Consider the following 24,178-nt stretch of genomic DNA (forward strand, 5'->3'; position numbering starts at 1 on the left):
ACTTTTCAAATTATTATTATATATTCAATCAGCCACAATTTTCTTCCCATTTTAAACAGACTTTGAACTGTATAAAATCATTATAGATACATAAAATATTTCATACTTCAAACAGTTTAAACACTATCTAGAATACCTAGATATGGTTAAAAATGTTGCTCGGTATAAAATATTCATATTATATGCTACATACGAATTGACTAAGAATAATATTTTTTCCTTACATCAATAATAATATTTAAGTAAAACTAAACCTTTACTAAAAGATATCAAATTAAAATTATAAACTTTCCCATACATCATAAAATCTTATAAAATATTACAAGATTATCGATTTTTACATATTTTGTAATATTTATACACTAGAAAGTAATTTTATTTGGGAAAAATTTCGAACAGTTGCTGTATACTGTAAGTAATTTTTTCGGGAATCACTTCATACACTTTATTTGAAATGGGAACTAATTCCGCAGGGGTTTCATCGATTCCGCATGACCCAAAAAATACGTACCTATTTTTACAATAACTATTTTACTAATATTATTTTAATAAACATTTTTATAGTTTGATATGAATAATAATATTTAAGACGTATTTCTAACAATAATATAACTGTTATGTGATGTTAAAAAAAATAAATAGTTATTCGTAATACGTAGGTTTTATTAATAAAATACATTTAGAATTATAGTATGTATGCAAATTTAAATTAATATACCATTTGTTTTAGAATATTATTACCAAACAATAATTAGGTCTTATCTGCCTTTGAAATTTTTTTTTATGGTAGGTATATGATTAAAAAATAAATGTATAATAAAATATTTGTCATACTTACTTTTATATTCTAATATAATAAAATTTGTTACATTTAATTATGTATTCGTTATTATTGTTCATATTATATTAATTATTACGATTAATTATTGATAATGTTGTTGCAAAATGTTTTGGTATTTTATATTAAAAGTATAAGGTCAGTTGAAATTTCAAAATTGAATAAATAAATAATTTGAATATTACAATATTAAAATAATATAAAATCATTGTTATTTGTTACCTTTGTCGTTAGTAGCATCACTAGCATCACTATAGTTTTTAATATATATCACTGTCACTGACAATATTATTAAACCTTTAAAAGAAATCATAGTTATTGTTGAAAGAAGTACAAAACACAAATGTACATAATATTACATTGAGAAAAGAGAATATTATTGTTTTATGAAAATGTACGATATTAAATTCGGTGATTAATTATTTTATTGACATCTAAGTCACAACATATGTGTTACAAAAATAATATTATACGTCATTGTTTATTTTTAAAAAAACTCACATATTATGTACAAACATGGCACACATTTATGGTTTACATTATTTTTTTTCTACACAATAAGAAGTTGAAAAGGCTTCGAACTTAAATTTTGATTGTGGTTTTTAATGAGGTGCGATTTCAGAATATACTTAAGGAGGTGGGACGATGACTATGTGCGTATCATATTTAATCGGCTGCCGAAAAAGAAATCCTAGAATTCACCAGTGTGGCATAGTCTACGGGGCGTAAATGGCCTCTGCTTGGATCTACGCCTGTTTCTGATATCAAATTGGATTTAGTTGTACCTATAGTATTAGTTGTAGCTCTCGTCTTTGACTTTTTTATTATTTGTTGAGCCACTTCTTTACTGACATGAGAATTAATTGTTTGAGACATTCCTGCGATTGCAGCGTGGTATATTTGTATTGGTTTATCTTGATTTTCTCAGAAATTTTTTTAAAAATTTTATTTTATTTTCACATTTTCTATCTACACTCATTAAAAGACTTAAGATTAGTTTTTATGGACAAATCATCATAAAGTGACGTGGACGGTATATAAAAAAAATATTGAATATTTCACGTTTTCGCATGTATATTATTTCAGCAACTCACCTGACTACGCCTGTTAAGTTTCCAAATCTTTCCGGTCTTGAGAATATGGTTGAGGAATCATCTTAATGACTTCGTGTTTCGTGTAACGCAAGTTATCGCAGTACACGGGTGCTTCAGAGTTTAGGCACTATTATCTGTGCCGCATGAATCGCGGCATGCCTGTATTTGTCACCAGCTAATGGACACTGTCGAGTACACAATTTTTTATTGTACACACTGGGCTCCACTTCGGTGAGGAGTTAAGGTGTTCATCAGCAACTGGAAAATTACTCCGAGTGATGTTCAGGATTTGCGGTGCAGTCCCACCAATGTCCCGTTGTGCATTTATGAGTACATACTCTATTTGCAAAGAACACGATGAGAGGCTAGGCGAGGTCGAAGTAAGAGGCAATCCATGGGCAGCCACCTAAAACGACTGAATACCTCCCGGGCAAAAAGTTAAACGGAAACACAGGCAGGCGGATTGCGTGCGATATCGTGCTGGTCATAGGATCACAATCCACAATCGCTCGATGTTACCGATTTGTACAATTTATATTTTTATGTTATATATTGTGTCTATTTATAAATGTTATTTACCAATATACGATAGTAGCAGAGAGGTTCCAGGTCAAAATATCTCCAATTTAAATAATGAATTTATACTAATTTATTTAATTTTATTACATCACTCAATTGTCAACAACCTTAAATTATAATTTGATATTTGTTAAGTTATAATATTAATTTTGTGATAAGTTTTTATTTTTTGTTTTTGTGGCAAACATTATTGCGTATACATGTAAAATTCACTGTATTATAAATACAGTCGATTATATTGTAATCATGAATAAGATTATTTTAAAATAAAAATTACCTGAAAAATCATTAATTTCCTTTTGAATGTCAACTGTAACAATGAAAATATACTTTATATACTTACATACGCACTTATTTGCACGTTCACGTTTATTTAAATTATTATAGATAATGTACTGAAAGTTAACTGGCAGGCAGACATATTACGATCTGGGTCAACGGTTCTTAACCTTTTTATATTTGCGAACCATATATACAGTTTGAAAATTTTAATGTACTACCTGTATGATTTAATAACCTTTTTTTTAAATATTAAAAATATATAACGTTTAGCTTATATTCATATAATATTTTTTCATTAGGAACTAAAAAATAAGTAATTAATGGTCAAAAAGTAATATTCATAAAAACATCGATATAAAACCTACTTATGTCGAATAAATTAAATAATACTTAATTCCAATAAAGACTAATGATACAATACATTAAAGTGCTTTATAAAGCGAGATTTTTTCCTCTCACCATCTAAGAGTTTTTATGTACCACAAACAAAAGCGTTAGAAAAGCACTGATCTAGATTGACTATAAATTATAAAAAGAATAGGTAGGTACGCTTGATACACAATTCGAATGATTTCACAATGTACAAGTCTAACAAGACCTCTAAACCTTCATAATCATCGCAGAAAGATTTGTCGGTCCAATCGAATAATTAGATAAATAATTTTAAATCTGTATATTATATTTAGTCTAACTCGTCAAAAATTAATACATTTAAATATGTATAGTTTACATTTGACCGAGTTTAAGACAGAGTTATTCCATTGGCATTATTTTTATGTTTTTCTAACAAATTTTACTACAGAATTCTATAGCTTAATAACCAGCTTATTTTCAATTTCATTAAAACTAAATGTAATTCAAATTAAATGTAAAATATTATTAAAGCATCTTTGAAATTATATAATTTTACTATAACGTATTTATAATTTATCTATAGTCTATAGATTATAATCACTAAATAACTTACTATATTGCTTAATGTAAAAGTAGTTCATATATCCTCCATCTATAAAAAGTATATATTACAATTTAATGCATTTTTAAGATAAACGCCAATTAGATTAAAGCGTAAATTAATTTTTCATTTGTAAATTAGATTAAATAGAATCATTATAAACATGTTATCTGAATAACACAGAAAAAAGTTGAACTAAATTTGAATTTATAACAAGCAATTTTAACTAATAGGTAGGTAATTCAGTAATTGCAGTCGGTATCGTAAACGTATTCCTTGGTCCTTGGTACTTTATTTTAAGCCCAGAATAATATAAGGCGTCTGTAAGTTATACACCGGGATTATAATTATAATAATATTAATAAATATAAAATAGATAAAAAAAAAAAAAAATTATTGTCAAATAAAATATTCATCATCAAATAATTAATGTCAAGTAGTGTTTTCAGAGAAAAAAATTGAGAAATGTTGATAAAAGTTAATAGTGTAATAATTGAAGGTGTTATTGGCAACTGAATATTTGTGTTAATTTATAAAATGCTACTGCGAATAATACTAAAAGTGCTTCCGTTGTAAGACCTTAATATTATCTAGGTATCGAATTATCGATTTATTACAGTAAACAGTAGTCAATACAAAACGTATATCCGTATTATCGTTTGACATTATGACCAATTACGAATTATTTTTAATTATGATGTCCAAATTGCATTTCTTAATCTGAGAATGGTGAATAGTCCAACGATAATAGACCGCAATAATATTGTTTATACCACGATTAAAGATATACTGGTTACACAACTGATATATAAAATGATACGAATTTGTGGCTCCTTCCGTTATGTCACGATAAGGCTTCCAACTAATGTATGTAGAATTAATGCCTGGCGATTCTGGCGGAAATGTACGATAACTAACAGTTATCATATATTCAATATTATCACGATTATAGGTACACAGACTTCTATATAAATATGTATTATTATATAGAAGTCTGTGTATAGTTATTATACAGAAATCATGTAAATTGTTTCGACTTTTTTCCACCAGGAGCGCTTAAACTTAATTCTACATGCATTTTCATTTATAGATATAAGTATAAATATAGGACTTAAAGATATAGTGTGCTTTTAGTTTTGATAATAGAGTGAATTGACCTTTTATTTGAAATTTTTAGGTAAGAACACAATCTGTGTTTTCTCGTTGGTTTTTTACGATATTTTAATTTTTAGATGAGTTATGAGTATGAAAAATATTAAATAATTGAAAATTCTCATAATTCACTTAAAAATTAAAATATTACACTTACACGTATTTAGTAGAATATACATTATAGTTTTGAATATTATACAATTATTATCATTTAAAATCTTACAAAATCTCATATGGCGTTATTTTTTCGGGGGTTTTTTATTAGCAAATCAAACCTTGCATCATGTTCTTGACCATAAAAACATATATACATAGACACATAATATATTAAGTTATGGTTATTAGGTCACAGAATATAATAGGTAAAGGAGATTGGCTGATTATTTATCTACTATATCAATAATGTGTTCTTTTTTTTTTAAGTATACACAATACACGATATTATGTAGTCGAAAAATGCTTTGATGTTCAACTTTGAAGGTGGTTTCCAATAGAAAATTGGATCTATAGACATAGTTAATAGGTACATTAAAAATAAAAATTCCCGTATTTTTCAAAATAGGTAACAGGGTAAGACGGAAATAATAATTTAATAGTTTTCTATTAAATTGAATTTGATATTAAATTATAATTGTAGATATTTGAAATGTATACAAATTTTTATATTAGCTATTTCATATGCTTTGTGCATGATATACTTTTTTTAATATTTTGATTTTTGAGCTATTTATAGACATTTGAAATTTTCATTATTTTTAAAATTCTTTTTCCATAAAAATCGAATCATTACCTATATATATTATTAATACGATTGATAAAAGTAAATAACAATTTTAGTTATTTTTTTATCATTCCAAAAATATTATTCACGTGGATTTGATAATTATTCAATTTTTTTTTTCTAATAAAATTTTAACAGAGAGTATGCTATGATTTTTTATTGAATTCAAATTTAATTTATTCATTACAACAGTAACTTAAACAATGACTTCATACCAATATATACTCGACGCCAACTATATACAAGAGAATGTTACTAAAGTTCATAATTGTTGTGTTTTTTTTACTTTTGTAGTAGTAAGTTTGGAACATTTCTACATTCTACCTACTTTCTTTTTTTTTAATAGTAATTTAGAACTAACAAACTTGATTTAATGTTTGATATCTAGAAAAATATTTTGTTTCAGTACATGAAATTAATAAAAGGTATAATGGTAGTTCTTAGACAAAACTAATTTAACACAAAATAAAATTAATGTAGGTAAATTTATAAAATATAAAAATATACAATTTAATTCAAATAAAAATAATACGATAAAAAAATACATTATTTACATTCATAATTTAATGTTTCAAAAATAATTAAAATAAAAATAAATTATAGTAATCAACAAATTAACAATAATATTTAAATAAATAATACAAAAATGTCAATATAAAAACATGATACAAGCATACAAAATCAATAATATAATTATAATCGTGAAAAACTCACTAATTCACTTATTGATTAGCTTTAATTTTAGCCAATAGCTGTTCACATGTTGTTTTAGCATCTCCTAATAACATATTGGTATTTGGCTTGTAAAATATTGGATTTTCAACAGCTGCATATCCAAAACCCAAAGATCGCTTCATAACAATAACCTATATTAGAAAAAAATATAGATTCTTGAACACCTACTTAATACTGGTCAATCTTTTATAATCTTTTATTTTTACCTGATTTGCATTCCAAACTTTTAACACTGGCATTCCAGCAATCACAGAATTTGGATCATCTTCAGCACCCGAATTAACTATATCATTAGCACCAACCACTAACACTAAATCAGTTTTATTAAAATCATCATTGATTTCATCCATTTCTAACATATCTTCATAAGGGATTCCAGCTTCTGCCAACAAAACATTTAACTGACCTGGCATGCGACCTAAGATAAATGTATTCAATAATAAGTAACAAATGTTTATGAGATGAGGATTAGAAACTATTAGATAATAAAGCTAAACAAACAAAATACCTGCTACAGGGTGAATGCCAAAACGGACAGTTTTTCCACTTTTTTTTAAAATCGAAACCATTTCAGCCAATGGATATTGCGCTTTAGCAACACATAAACCATAACCTGTAAAACGTTTAATTATAATTATTTTATAAAAAAAAATTTTAATGAATTAATTAAAAGTTGATATTTATTGAACATTTATTTATTGAGTTTAATCAATAGTATGGTATTATTATTTTTAATTTAAAAGGGCAAATAACATTTATAAATGATGATTATAGTTAGATATCATTTTACAAAAAAAATTACAAATTTTTAAATTTATAAAACCAAAAGCTTCCTTATTTCCATTAAAAATCTATCAAATTATATAAGTAATTAAATATATAGTTTCCCATTAAATATAAAAAATATAGTACATTCTATTATCATAGTACATTTCAACTAGAATTAGAGGCTAAGTTTACAAATATCAAAATATTAAATAATAATACAAGTTAAGTTAGAAACATCTATCAAACATTTTTTTCATCTCACCTGGTGTGATTATAATATTTTTTGAATTAATCATGAGATCAGCTACCTGGTCAACACTTGTTTCTATGTGTGTTCCAGCTATTTCTGCTTGTTTAATGGACTTAACTGGTTTATTACCAAAGCCACCTAGTATAACACTAGTTAATGAACGATTCATTGCCTTGAAACATATTTTTGTTTTAATCAGTCTTTATTCACACAATAATTATATAATGTAAGCTCCAAAACCAATATTATGCAAAATAACTTCCTCCTAACCTTGCACATGATGTAAGACAAAATAGCACCAGAGGATCCAATTAGAGCCCCTACAATTGTCATCAAGTTATTATTTAACATAAACCCTTCAGCACACAACGCCCATCCTGAATAACTATTTAAAACTGTGATCACAACCGGCATATCAGCACCTAAAACATTTATTATTCAGTTAATATAATTATTCATACAATTATACAATATAAATTTAAGTCATTAATATTGTTTATTTATTTTTATACCTATTGTTATTAATTTAATTTACTTTAAATTGCATTCAATAAGCTTAATACGCTATCTTATTTTATATTTCAATACCTTAATTTTCACAACTATCCTTTAATTTCTATTGTATCTTTTAGTTGTTAAGATATAATGTCATAAGGTATTTTGCCAATATTTCAAAAAAAATTTAAATTTATAAATAAAATAGTTACCTCCGATAGATGAGGTTAGTGACAGTCCTAAAGCTGCCGAAAAAGCAGTAGCAGACGACAATGATGCCAAGCCTCCAAACATTGATGGATCATAGAAAAAATATGCCATAGAAGCTAAGTTTCCAGCAAGAAGGCCCATATTTATTTTGTGTCTTCCAGGAAGCAATAATGGTGTTGAAGCCAAAATTCCTTGTAGTTTTCCATAAGCGATTAACGACCCACTAAATGTGATTCCACCAATTGACGAACCTAAGAATAATGATGTCTTTATAACAGTTGCAGTTGGATCAGTTGCAAATAATGGGAAATCGTGCATGAATGTTGCTAAACAAGTAAATACTGCAGCTAAACCAACAAGACTAAAAATAAAAACATATTAAATCATGAAAATTGATTTTGTTCTAATAGTATACCTATGGAATCCCGCAACAAGTTGAGGTAAATCGGTAATTTGTATTCGTTTTGCTATAATCGAACCAATTGCACCTCCAAAGCCAGTACACACTATCATTTGAGCCAAAACTTCTGTAGATGGTGAAATATAACCAAGTGTTGAAACAATTCCACTACTAACTCCAATCTGTAATTAATTTAAAAAATTCACATGATGTGTATTGTTAAAATAATATATTTTAAAATACTGACTATTCCTAAATTATTTCCAAAGCGAGCTGTTTTTTGGGAACTTAGAGAAGCAATTGCACCAATACAACATAAAGATGATCCCAATGCTGCAAAATTATGGATTTCTGGTAAGCCATTCATAATTCCCCATGTATAACCACAAAAGAATACAGAAGCCGGTATGAAATATAATGTATTGTATTCCGGTGGATCGCCTGGCCTAAATATATAATAACATATTTTTTGTTATTTAGTATAATTAAAATAGGAAAAAGCTTACTCATTAATATACCTTTTGAACATTTGTAACATGCGTTGAGTTACTACAAACCCACCAAATACATTAATAAATGATAAAAGTGCAGCTGTTGCAGCTAATCCCTGAAAATAATTATTATTATTTTTAATTAATCCTAAATATAAATATAATATTATTAATATTTATTACCTGTACTGTGTCTGTAGGATAATATGATCCACCCATTAATAACAAACCTCCGACTGCTGTTATTCCGGATATGGCATTAGTAACAGACATTAACGGGGAATGCAATGCAGGAGTTACATCTGAGTAATATTAATAATACATTTTTTATTTTAATATTTCATGATGAAAAAAAAAGAAATTTAACAAGGCAGATAATAACATTTGAAACTTACCCCAAACTGTATAATAACCCGCAATACTAGCTAATGAAAATGTAGATGCCATGATAGAGAAATTATGATTAGGAGATATAGCTCCAAATGCTAATAAACTTCCAAGGCCTGTAGTAACTGCCAATGAATCTTTCAAATGTTTTCTAAGATGATCAACAGGAATAATTTCAACTGGTTTTGAAACCACTTTATTCTCTCTTAGTATTTCAAGTTGTGGAGGCGGCGGTGGTGGCCATAATAACACTCCTGATTTCAAAACAATGCTTCCCCTTATAACTTCATCTTCTAAATTTATCCAAAACTGTTTATCACTGCCTATAGTTAGTAAAAATTTTGATATATTATTTGAATACAAAGAAGAACTCTGTGATGGCAGTTTAGATGGCAAATCTGTTATCCCTATATGCACAACGTCATTGTAAGTGTAAATTTCGCCAACACGAGTTGTTTCAATATTCCCGCCTGCTTCAGCAGCTAGGTCAACAACAACACTTCCAGGTTTCATGTTTTTAATGTGTTCCTATAATTCATCTACATTTTAGAATATTTCACACTAATTTAAATATGGCAATATATTAAGTAAAAAGTAGATACTTTTAAAATCAACCTGGGTGCCGGTTTTCCAGGAATTAATGCAGTTGAAATAACAATATCTACATCTTTTAGTTGCTTAGAAAACAACTCCATTTCTGCTTCAATAAATTCTTTGGACATCTCTTTGCTGTAACCCCCAGAAGTTGATCCTTCTTCCTAAAAAAAAAAAAATTATCTTTATTGAAAACAGAAGTTGTTAATAGTTATTATTTGAAATATTGCATCATACACTACATACCATAATAGAAACCGTCAAAAATTGTGCTCCTAAGGATTCAACTTGTTCTTTGACAGCAGACCGTGTATCAAATGCTCTGACAATAGCTCCCATATTTTTAGCCTGTGCAATAGCGGCCAAGCCTGCTACACCTCCACCAATTACAAATACTTTAGCTGGCGGTAACTTGCCAGCCGCAGTTATTTGTCCTGAAATATAATTATATTTTATAAAACAATATGCTCAAATATTTATAGGGTATTAACATTTATGAACAAATATTAATTTTAAACCGGCTAAAAATCTTGGGTAGTGATTTGCAGCTTCGATGACAGCTCTGTAACCAGCCACGTTTGACATAGAACTTAGTACATCAAAAACTTGGGCTCTGGAAATTCTGGGCATACAATCCATTGCTGGAAAGTAAATTCCCATTATAAAATAAATAGCATACTTTATCACAATGAAAAATAATTAGTCTTAAATTATATAGGAGGGCAACCGTCTTTAAAAATTAAACAAAGAAATACCCTTGTATTATATAAATTATTAAATATTAATTAAATACTATCGAAAAAACTTTTTAGATTTGTAGTTTTTCCTAAAAAAATTTAATATTTTAAACGGTTAAGTATAAAAAATGTTTTACTTAATATTTAATTAACTCTTTTTTTAAAATAAGAATTACCACTTTTCTTGTAAATTGTTAAGCAGATGATATTTTGAAAATGTTGATATATTATCAAAATCAAAATTCAAACTACACACAGTATTCTCAATAATTTTAAATCCCGTGGACCGAGCTTAAAATTCGATTTATAGAAGTTATCGATATAGCGAGTTTAAATTATAATTGAGGGGAAATAAGAAATAATTCGAATTAAAGAGTTGAAAAATATTATTGGGTACATATTTATTGTTCTATGTACTTTACATTTATTATTTATTATGGCGCACATATCAATTTGCATATTTATTTTTATTTCGATTAAAATTGTTTAAGCTATTAGCGATGGTTTATGCACTAAAATCATTTTTCCATATTTTGAGCATAATTTTCTTAGCAATGAATGTCAAAATATTACATGGTCCACGTACGATCGTATTATCAATACCATGCAGTCAAAAACTGTTCGTAAAACTTCCTACCGACAAAAATTTTTTTTTTTTTTGTATAATTATTCTCTGATCCAGTATAGTTAGATGGTAAAAATATTAAAAGCAGTACCTATTAGGTGGTAATTTTTAGTAACAAACACTAATACGTAATGAGACTTATTTTTAGACGGACTATACTACTATAGAATTATAAAATAAAATACGATAACATATCATTTCCGTCGTGATTAAAATAATATGTTTTTACTGAATACGAGTAAAGAAAGTTGGACCAAATTTCTAATTAAACTTATTTGAGATATATACATAGTATGCACAATTAATAAATTCGAATTAAAAAGGTTAGTTCGAGCTAAAAATATTCAAATTATTGTATAGTGTCTCCCGCTTTATTATGTTTGATTTATCGAAGGAATCAATCAAAATACATTTCATGTTTTTTTCAAATTAATGAAGTTTTCTAAGGTGAACAAGCATTTTAATTCGATTATTTCGATCTATGAAGTTTTCAAATTATCGAAAGTCTACTGATGTAGTACCTTATGTACCTACCTAGTGGTTTTGATAACTTTATGTACATGTTAATTTGTCCATGATAAATGAATAAATGATAATAGATTTAAAATATGGAGCTGATTTATTGAATATTATACAGTAAATATGTAAATATATTATTATAGTAACATAAATCAATTTTATTATTTTTTAAATTTTCTGAATATAAAAGTATTTGTATAATATTATATATAATTTATATATTTTTAAATCGTGTTTAAATTTTAAGTATTATGCAATCCTTAGAAAATTATATATTTTAGGTAATAACTCAGAAACTATGTTACTCGTTTGAATTTTTTTGATTTAGATTATAATTTTATTTAAAAAAATATATATAAAAATAACTTCATTATTTACAGTAAAATAAGCTAATTATCATTTGAAAAAAATTAAGTTTTTTTCATCATAATTCGTAATAGTTGATTTTCATAATTTTATATAGGTACATAAAGGCTCGCATTTAGGGGGATGGCACGTTTCAAGGGTGGCAAAATATTTTAGCGAAATTAATTTTAAAAATGTAATGGAAAAAAGAATAATCGAATTATATAGTTATGGGGAAAAATTACATAAAAAAAAAAAAATAAAATTGTATGTTTTATTATGTTATAATTTTTTAACTATTAAACGATTTTCAATTATTAATTGATCAGTTAGATTTTAATATTAAAGAATCCTGATCATGAATGAAATAATTAGTGTAATATTATTATTATACTAATATGGTTAGTTGTGGGGAGTGGCATAAATTATATGCCTGGGGGCGCCTAATTTTTAAATACGGCCCTGGGTACATATTATATATTTATATGTATTATAATATTTAATTCATACATTAGTTAGATACATTACACGTTATACTGTTATAGGTACTACAGATTTAGTAAATCTTATTTGTGATTTTAGACTTTTAGTATTATGATGAAAATCATAACTATTAGGTATAAGGACGTGTATAACTTACCAAAAACATTCATTTTCTTTATTGCCAGTGATTTAATTAAATCATGATTTTTTGCTGGATAAAAATATGATACCAGCGTGGAACCGTTTTTAAACAGAGGCACCTCGTTCGGAATGGGATGTCTAACCTTAAGTATAACATCTGAAAATTTTAATACAATGTTTAAAATATATGATATTAAAAATTAATTTAAATATTAATCACAATCAAATATTTTCATAAAATTTTTAGAGTTTAATGAGTTTATACAATTATTAAATTATTGTACTATATACATAATTATGTACAACTGTACAATCCCATGAGCGATGGCGTATTTAGGATTGCTTTATTGAGGTATAAGAATAAATATGGCTAAAATGTTCGATGTCAAACGTCTTAGTATTTTATTGCCTACAGTACTGATAAATTAATAAATGGTAAAAGCACAACTATAGCTATATATAAATATGGCTGTATGTAAATTGCGGCAAAATTACTCCTTTTCTAAAATATGATATATAAACTGTGGCAAAAAAATTTAACATTATACTATCTCCAACAAGACCGATACATTAAACAAACTGAGACAATTTATTTTGTATAAATAAATAATATATTATATAGGTACTAGTACTATGTGCAACGTGCATAGTGCATACCGATACAATAATACATATTATAGGTATAGGTATATACGTCATATGTTCATGTATACCGCCTGTCCGGCGTAAACTTTATTAGTTTAAACGCGCAATATACTAAATATCGGTTTTTTTACAAGTAAAGGATTATCACAAATGATTACTATTTAGTAAGTATTTACTACTGTTAGATCTTAGATGTCACTAGAAAAAATAATTTAAGAAGTGCTGTGTCGTTTAATATTTAATTTAATATAGAACTTAAAACAATGTTTAGCCAGAATGGTAAACAATTAATAGTGTTAATCAATTTTTAATTTAAATATGAATTAAAAATAAGTGATTATAAAACATAGAAATGCTTAAATAAAACATGCATTATATAAAGTAGGCAGGTAAATAAAATAAATTGCTGCAGTTTGTATGATGTATCTTAACGGTTTTGTCGCAGATTGTATAATGTTAGTTTTTATTTGCCGCAGTTTACCATTTTCCATAAATATAATCTAAAAATAAGGGTTTCAAAAGAGAAGATATATGATATATTATATATTTATATCACCCAAATAGTGTAAATACGCCACTGGTATATTCTCATAAAATACATTTACATAATATAGTCTCTACAATTAAGTAGATATATATATATTATTATTATTATTATTTATTTTTATATAGATATTAGATAGTACCTAGAGAGTTAACACTTTTGGAACAGTGTATCTCTATTATTTCCCGTAATAAGTCAAAAATCAAAATAGCATAATATGAACATTATTTTAAAAACTCACACATGCAATTTATACATGTGTTGATAAGTGCTATATTTAATAATAAAAATTGTGTAGAATAACAAAAAAAATTGTTTTGTAATATAATAGACATAAATTACAAATAATATTTTACATAATATAAACAATTTGATGTGAATTTAGATAACCTTTTTAATTTTTATTAAAGGCTGAAGCTCATATTATTATTACCAAGTATAAATTAAATTATCCAAACATCAATTGTTTTTGTGACACAAAACAATGAGAAGGTTCGATAATAATAAGATAATAAATACACAATAAAGAAACGCAAATAAATACACAATAGATAAACGGAAAATACGTCATTATTATATTGCGTAGGTACCTAAATTTCAACTACGTAAATAATAATAATAATAACATAATATACAGTCAAGTCGCGATAACTCAAAGTTGAAGGAAGATAAAAATTCGCTTCGAGATATCTAACTCGAATTTATATTTCTAGGGGAATAAAAAAAAATTGTCAAGTTTTTCGAGTTATTGCAAATTGATTGTATATATTATATAGGTACCTATTATATATGTACTAAAACATATTATTGCTTAGGCTTAGTGCTGATTAATGATTAAAATTAATTCCAATTAGTTAAAGCTATCATAATAACACAGTAAATAGATATCGTAATTGATGATTGCTTACATAATATAAAATAAAACCCTTGAACCCAAGATTTTGAACATTTAAAAAAAGTTTTCATTTTTAGCTAGTTAGGTATTACAACTTACAAGTATATTAAATTAAACAAAATAATCAGTAAATTAAAAAAAACTTCCTGATTTATTATATAGGTTTGTGTAGATAAAGTCTAATACCTATCAATGTTTTTAAATAAATTTGAATAAAAAAATAATAGAAATGATTTTTAATTTATTGATACGCCTTAATTGGTTTACAATAAGCCGTTTTTAAATATAAAACATAAATACAGTAAAACCTCAATAAGATGGAACTTCGGTAAAACAGAAACCCTGGTAATACGGGGAATTTCTTTGGGGCTTTTTTTCAAATTTCATTTTTTTGAACCCCGTCAAACGGAAACCCTGTTAACACGGTAAAATTGCATGGTCCCAAGCGATTCCGTCTTATGGAGGTATTACTGTAATTTAAAAATAGATTATGTAATTAAATTCTGTGTTTATAAGGGTTTAATATATTTGTATACTTACAGAATATACAGATAATAATAAAAAATAGAATTTTCAATAAAAACCAAAGATAAAAATAATAATTTAGATTAATATAGTTATTAACTTATTACAGTTAATAGTTATATTAAAAAACCATAAACTTCAATTTTTCACTACCTATAATAATGATTTGAATAATAAATTACGTATTATATCTATTATCTATATATATTTATATATATATGTGTGTGTGTGTGTGTGTGTGTGTGTGTGTGTGTGTGTGTGTGTGTGTGCGTGTGTGTGTGTGTGTGTGTGTGTGTGTGTGTTTGTGTGTGTTTGTGTGTTTGTGTGTGTTTGTGTGTTTGTGTGTGTGTGTATATTATACGATAATATCAAACACATATTAAGGTCAACGTACGAATGTTAAATCATAAAAAAAATTATCTATACAGTTTATATGTATACTTAAAAATGATTGTAATTATATTTTGTATTTACAAAATGTATAGCATAAGTAAATTATAAGACTATAGATATTAGATATACATTGGTTATTGATATTAAAAATGATCTGTATGACTATATTATATTCACACCTTAATAGATACAAAATATATTGACATACCAAACAACTAAATCGCAAATAACATTTTACCAAAACCTGCGGTTTTTTCATAAATTACAATTTTAAAAATTGTTGAATTACCTATATCGTTTACGGTCAGCTATTTGATGGCTTCCTGATATATATGTTAAATATTATGTAATATTCATAGAAATAATTAAAATATTTATTTTATGTAATAGAACTTTAGAAAATTTGTAAGACTTCAACTTGACAATTTTGTTATAATGATATTTATTGATAAAAATGAATCTAAGATATCTGCTTAACCTATATATTCGTCTAGGGATATGAATGGACCAAAGAAGGCTCTTCTCTAAATTAAAATTGTTTGCATAATTTTAGGTTGAGGAATAGCGATTATTAGAATTTATCAAAAAATGAAAAATGTTATTACAAAAACAGGGTCAATTTGAGTTCAGGAGTGATTACGACATCATATCGTATATATGTGTCTATAGCGCTCAAATGGTTATTAACTACTAACACGAACGTAGATTTGTAAAATTCTATAATGTATTTTTATTATATCTATATATATATTAAAATTAAACAGTCAATAGCAAATAATAAATGTTAATTATGTTATCATTATTATTGTCAATTATTGTGATTTAAAAAAATAGGTGATATTTAACTAAAAGTAAAAATTTCGCTATTTTTTATACAATCAAAAAACGCAAAATTAAATGTTATTGTATGGTTTAACTAAAGTCTATTGAATTAATTGCTTTTTAATTTTCAGTTCAAAATTTTTAATTTGTAATATTACATTTTTAAATTTTATCCTAAAAACATATAAATTATCAAATTCAGTAGAATTATGTGTATACCATAATATATCTAATGGTAAATTGTAAATAACTAGATGGTAGATCTCTGTATTAAAGAACATAAGTAGGTATACCTCAAGCACGTATTCAGGGGGGGATTAAAATATTTATAACACATGAATTAAAAATACATTATAAAGTTTATAGTTAGTTTGTTTCTACTTTAAAAATGTCTGTGGGGTTGAACCCCTAACCCCCTACTGTATACATGCTTATAGTATACTTACATTAAACTGTGGGTTTCAATAATTTTTAAGTGAATTTTATAGCACTAATTAATATCAATTTACAAGTATTTAAATTTAGTAAGTACAGCGACTCGGAACATAGAAACCCTTATATTATGTTCTTAAACAAGTTCATTTTTATAGCAAGTAGATGTTAAAGGTAATATAATATATTCCTCCATCCAATCTCTAAATGTATAGTCATAGTGTATACTAATGTAATATCTTGTAATCTAACACGTAAGTATATATAGTATATTCACTATTAAATAATTTTGACAATACTGTATACCCAAAATCAGAAATTATTTATAAAAACAATTTTTTTTTTCAAAAACATATCTCAAATATGTGATTTAAAACTTTGTAACTTACCCGAATCGAACGCGTTTTCTTTCGAAACGATCTCGGCTCCAGCAAGTTCATAATCTCGATCTCTGAACTTAGCTTCGGCACCCGCATCCCGTTCGACTCTTACGTTCCAACCAAGTTTCGTCAAAAGTTCTACGGAACTCGGCACTAGGGCCACTCTAGAAATGAATCAAAAATATAACGAAAACGGTCGTTGAACGGTTGCGAAGTCCGCTGACTAACAAGATAGCTAGATAACTGGGCACGTGTTGCGTTATATATATGTGTATTAGTTTACCTCTTCTCCCCGGACCAAGTCTCCTTCGGCACGCCCACTCCGAGTCGGTCGTAGGACACTCTTGACTCCGCGGTCGTGGAACCAGACTCACGTCCGGCAGCGACAACGGCGATGCGCAAATTTTGACGCGATGCCGCGCCAGCTACTAACCGTAACATGCCGCTAAAATACCGGATGGTAGGTACAATACTACAATGATTGTTTAATATCAATAACAGTGCCTATACAGTTGGGATGCGACAAACAAATAATATTAAAATATAAACCTAATAATACAGTTTATTGGTAGGTAGTAGGTACATACGTACACGAATACATACCGAGTCGGCGGTCGACGAGCAAGTTTCTCCTCTTCCGTAGATTGCTGTCGATTTATTATTATTTCGTTACTCCCGACGAAACCGTACAAGTGTTGCGCGTGGACGCGGTGCGCGCGCACATTTACGATATAATATCTATTATTGTTTGATGATGACCAAATAACGAAGACGAAAACGACGATGAATGAATATAATTATATTATTATATATTTATATACATGATGTCTCGATGTTTTATAAAACGGATATTATGATATACGAAAATAAGTCGTGAACCCGTGTGACACGTCATCGGACGCGACACATACCCACGCGAGTGCATAGGTACTGCATTTTTATACACGGTAACAAAATAACTTAATATTATGCTATGCTGAGTATATATATTCCGTTAATAGCGCCATTCAGAGTACGATGAGCTCCTCCCATTCGTGATGCAATAACAATAATAATATAAGCTCACCCATTATCCATACCTATACGAGTGAATAAACTCGTTAAAATCAGATCAACGGTTCACAGCGAACAGGGAAATTTCTTTGATAGCTTACTACATTTTAAAAAGCGTTTAAATTTATATTTCAAAATTTTCGATTTTGTTCACTTGACGATTGCCAATTCATCTCATCAATCATTTTGTTGTTCTTGATCTATAAAAGCGTTTGACGGCAAAACTCCCGAAACTTACAATGTAGCGTCTGGACCTAAACGGAAACTTATACTTTATAGTATATAATATAACAGGAATTTCGAGAGTACATGATGAGCATTTTTTTCCTTTTAACTAAATGATATAGGTACTATCCGTTTACCGGTTTACTAATGCTCGATAGTATTATGCATATGGGATTTTAGAGAAGCATTTTGCTGCGTTTCTCCTTTATATTATGATTTATGATATTAGAATTAGAATTTATCATTTAAAAATCAAAAATTAAAAGTTGTTTTACTTATAAGGCTAAGTAGTCTTTTTAGATTTCATCATTGTATAATTAATATATGTTATGAGATAGATCAAATAAATGGATGTACCTATAGCCCTCATATACCTATATATTGCAATATTTAATATTAATAAATTTATAACTATATTAATTTAACTTCTATCTTATTATGTACAATAAAAATAATAATACAAGATTAACAAGTATTATAAAAACTATGGTTAAATTTTAAATTTAAATTCTGTATAGGTGTAAAATGTTAAAAATTAAAATTGCATGTATTATAGCTAGGTCTCCCTCACATAACTGACCAACCCCCCTTCAACGTTTTTTCTATTTGCTAAGAGTTTATAGAATAAATTCTAATTTAAAAATAAGAATGAAAAATAAAATAAACATTATAAATAATTAACATTTTAAACAAAATATATCATACACATTACTGCATATGTCCCATCAAGTACAATATTTTCAATCTATTTCTCTTAAAATTTGCACTCAATTTGGATTCCCCATGACTTTTAAATCATGAAAATTCAACGTATAATACTGAGTACCATGCTTACACATAATATTATAATAGTGTTTATATTTAAAAAAAATGTTGGACCCCTCCAAAATTTTTTTTCAGTTGCAACCTTGGCCCCCTAGGCACAGTGTTTTTAATTCCTATACGCTTATACGGCCCTGCGGTTTCTAGTATTTAAATGGGTATAAGACCTTCTGTTTAAGAGAGGAAGTGTTGAATTTCGGTGTTAATCATCCTTTAAAAACAAAAAAATAAAATCTAAACTTTTATATGATAATAATTTTAATAAATCTTAAAAACAATTCATTTTACTCCAAGTCTTCAAATATATAAAAAATTAAATTGTTAAAAACCATAAAAAAAAACTTAATTTTTCACCAATTTAAATATTTCTTTATCCCTTGTATTTAAGTATAAAACATGATAATTGTAACAAAGAAAAATAGTAGCTACACATTTTATTTTTGTAGGCCCCAAAAATATTCGTAGGCTCTAGGCACAGTACCTATAGTGCCTATGTGCTATACGGCCCTGATTGTTATGACTTATGAGTTTATGACAAATGCACATCCCACTGAGAATTTTAATTTTTTCAATACGAAACGAATGTCTGAACTTCCACTTCTATTAAGTATTATGCGCGACTGCGCGAGAATAAATAGTATTGCCCTTGTCTTCTGTCAAAATTGTACAATGTTATATAGTTTTTTTCGAATTTAATCACTACTAAATCATTACACGTTGGTTTATTAATTATTATATAAATCAGGGATGGGCAACTGAAATTTATTAAAAAATTTAAATTTAACGGGCCAGAGTATAAAGAGCAAAAAAAAAAAGGTCATTCAAAATATCAAAATATGCATTTTAATTTAGCATAGACGTAGCATAGAGTATAGACGATTGACTTTGAAATTGTATAATGTAATTTGAAAATGTAGCTCGGGCCAGATAAAAAAGGGTTCGCGGGCCGCCAGTTGCCCACCCCTGATATAAATTTACGGATCAGTAATGCTCATAAAAATTCAAGAAATCACCTCTATCAGTATTATCTTTTTATACTTAATACAAATTCTTAATTTGGATTGCATAATTTAGATTTTTATTAAATATTAGCTGAATAATCCGAAATACTGTTCGCGTAACGAAAAATAATATAAAATGGTCGCCAATTGCCGTAGTAATTTAATGAAACTATTTTCAAAAATTATTAAATTTTTATAGAGAAATATTATTCTTTATAGTGTTTTATGTAAAAAGAATCACTCTGTATATTATAATAATATAATGTAACATTTTTTGATTGAATAATATTACATAATATTATATCATTAAAATAATTTTTTAACAGAGAATTTCAATCTCTAGGTTAATATTTTTTTGCACTTTCAGAATATTTTTTAATTATAGACAAACAACAAATGTATTAATATGGTCTGAATTAACATTATTAATAATTATTTTGTTGGTAATCACTAATCTCTAATGCGTAGGTTGGTAAATTATAGTAATCTTTTTAGTTTTTAATTTGTATTACCTGTGTGTTGTGTAAATAAGATTATTTTTCAAGATAGAATAATATCTTGAAACATAATAATATGTTATAAATGTTATAATCTATATTCTCGTGTAATCATAATTTTGTAGAAGCAATATATTGAAGCAAATATCCAATAGACACTTGTCACTTGTCACTAATAATATCAATATTCAATACGCATTAGTATATATACTAAGTATCAGACACGTATACAGAAGGGGGGATTCATCCCCCCCCCAATTTTTTTTGTATACGTGCCTGCTAAGTATACTTACTAGTTAGGTACTATGCCTGGTCACATATAAGTGCAAGTTCACTAAAATATAATAGACCAAACGTCGATCACTAAATAATATTTAAATATTTAGATATTTTTTATATTACCACCAGCATAGTACAGCACGTATATTTCATATCAAAATTCACAATTAAGGCATAATAATTTTCAATCTAAAATTCAGCAAAATATCAACTAGGATATGCTAAAAAGTTTAATTATGCACAAAAAATAAAAATATGTACCCACATTTTATCAATAAAAAAAACTACTTATTTTTTTTTGTATTAATAGACAATATAGGTAATGTTATAAAAATAGCGATTTGTTAGTACACGTGCAAGTTCACAAATGCTAGGTATATGTAACAAATATCTAACAAATAAGTTTCTGATTATCGCGATTTATATTTTATAGGTATTTATGTTGTATCCATAACAGACTAACTTTTACGATCGTACACATATTACAGCAGAGCTCGAAAGTAGGTATATTATATATTACCTACCTATATCTATTGTTATTTGCTATTACTTATTAGTAATTATTTACCTCATTATCTGTCCTACCCTGGTCAGATAAATTAATATTACAATGCAAGTCAATTTCTATTTCAATAACCAAATTCTGAATTCAATAAACATTTTTATCAATTAGCTTGAAAAACACCAGAATTATTGTCATTACATATATAGATACATAGGAAATATTGTTAAATGCATCATTACCTGAAAACGTTATTTCCTAGTCAATATCGTTTACAATATAATTTGATCGTATCTATAGATATTACTAATATTAGATATTATCGTCAATTCTTTAATTTGTCTTCAACGATAACCTGTACATTAGATATTATACATAAATACTCGTAACGTAGGTATACCTTTTACACTTTTATTATAGGCAATTTATAAATGTAGGACTGGTTAGTTAACAATATGGATATAATCATAAAATCTTACCTATAAAATAAAAACTAACAATTAATTACTTTAATAAAATGTATATAGTATATAAAAAGTAATGTAAAAAATAAAAATAGATGCAATCTCATCGTACCATATTGCATTCGAAATAACAAGTTACAACATAAAGTCATAAAGGTAAACACTTATAAATAGGGCTGGGATTTCGATGCACTTTGCATTTTTTGCTGAAACTTTCTGTACGATACTCGTTTTGTTACAAATATGTTTTAGGTATTTTTAAATTGGAATAAGAAATTTTATTTTGCGTTTTTTGACAATTTTTGATTTTTAGGTCATTTTTCTAATTATTAAGGGCATTTTAGAGGTTTTTAAGTCCTTTTTGGTGTTTTTGAATTTAAAATTAAAGATTATAGATTATTGATTTATAATATAAAATATAAAATATTTATATGCTAACAATATATGAAAAGGCGCTTTTTTATCTACAAAAGCTTATTGGCGGACAACAGGAGGGCATTTCTATTTGAAAACCTGAAGCACGCTCTCGTGACTCCGTGTAACAATAAAGAATAATTATTTATTTATTATTAAATTATTAATATATGAAGTAAAATAAAATATTTATGTACATGTAATGAAATTTTTTTAAATTTTAAGCTATTTTAAATAAATTTTTAAGACAATTTTGAGTTTTTTTAAGGTCATTTTTCGCGATTTTTAAGGACATTAAAATCCCAGCCCTACTTTTAAAGTTAAACTTTACCTAGTTCAATTGTATGAGTATATTACATGCATTAGTTTTATTGTGTATTTATTTGAATTAGTTAGAGTAATAATGTATTCTGTATTACTCATCCCCTTTATCCAAAATCTGATTTAAGAATTTTTAAATATACCTATACTTAAACACCCTATTTTCAAATGTTGATATTTTTCGTAATTATTATAGATAATTATTTATTAGTTTATAAAATTGATCTAAGCTGCAGGGGCGTGCTCAGAAAATTTATGTGGTTTCAAGTAAAATTGAAGGAGCTTGACTTTTGCCTAACTTGACCATTTGTATATTTTTTTATATTATATATAGCTAATATAGGTACTATGTATACTAATATATAGGGCTCGGAAGTTGTTGCATGTTGCATTTTTTTTTTTGGAACTTTTTAGACGGTTCTCTCCTGGCCACAAATTGTTTCATTAATATGTGAATCTGAACAACTAGTTTTTATTTTGTATTTTTTTTTGCATTTTTTGGTGTTTAATATTTTTTAAGTCATTTTTTGATATTTTTAGGTCATTTTCCCACATTTTTAGTCATTTTTACTGATTTCACATTAATTCACTTCTTATAGTTTCTTGTCGACCATTATTCCGATAACTTACTTAAAACTTTAAAATTACCACGGATTAAGATTAGTACCTATCCGATTTTATTTCACTGATTACAGTCGTCGTTGTCCTGTTGTAGTGAATATTATTGTACCTAAATTTTATTATTTTTTCGTAATATTTTCGAAATGCTGGGTTGAACCCCATGACCCCCTTTTCCGTGAGCACACCGTGTATCTAAGTATAATAAAGACTAAATGCGCTATTATATTTATTTTAATAAATGGAAAACTACTCGTTAGAATTTTTAATTAGGAACATCAATATTTATAAAAAATTATCCACAAAAATTTATGGTAGACGTTTTTATCACCATAGAACACTCCTAGGACAATACAAAAATAAATCCATTATTAAATGAAAAAATGAGGGTGAGTATGATTGGTGAATCACCTTTGCTATAGTGGACAAAGAGTAATGTATTAAGTAAGGCGTGTAAAGTTCGAAAAATGAATTTACGTCCTTAG

At 26.8% G+C, this 24,178-nt stretch overlaps 1 protein-coding gene across 4 annotated transcripts; it reads right to left on the bottom strand.

Moving 5' to 3' along the window:
* Positions 1–5,823: 5,823 nt before the first annotated feature.
* LOC132920932 (NAD(P) transhydrogenase, mitochondrial-like) lies at positions 5,824–18,426 on the bottom strand. Of its 4 annotated transcripts, none has more exons than XM_060983675.1 (18): positions 18,101–18,426; positions 17,781–17,969; positions 17,507–17,661; positions 12,878–13,018; positions 10,530–10,652; positions 10,258–10,445; positions 10,020–10,175; positions 9,426–9,945; positions 9,214–9,332; positions 9,058–9,146; positions 8,787–8,985; positions 8,555–8,721; positions 8,142–8,500; positions 7,705–7,856; positions 7,447–7,606; positions 6,925–7,029; positions 6,623–6,834; positions 5,824–6,547 (listed from the first exon to the last, which is right to left on the bottom strand). In XM_060983675.1, exons 2-18 carry the CDS (start codon positions 17,936–17,938, stop codon positions 6,404–6,406), a joined length of 3,147 nt encoding a protein of 1,048 aa, XP_060839658.1. In that variant the 5' UTR covers positions 17,939–17,969; positions 18,101–18,426; the 3' UTR covers positions 5,824–6,403. The 4 variants fall into 4 exon arrangements, with proteins under 4 accessions (XP_060839658.1, XP_060839656.1, XP_060839659.1 ...); XM_060983673.1 differs by having other exon boundaries at positions 17,781–18,001; XM_060983676.1 differs by having other exon boundaries at positions 18,089–18,426.
* Between the last annotated feature and the right edge of the window lie 5,752 nt (positions 18,427–24,178).

Source organism: Rhopalosiphum padi, chromosome 2 (genome assembly GCF_020882245.1).
Source record: "Rhopalosiphum padi isolate XX-2018 chromosome 2, ASM2088224v1, whole genome shotgun sequence".
Classification (NCBI taxonomy): Eukaryota; Metazoa; Arthropoda; class Insecta; order Hemiptera; family Aphididae; genus Rhopalosiphum; species Rhopalosiphum padi.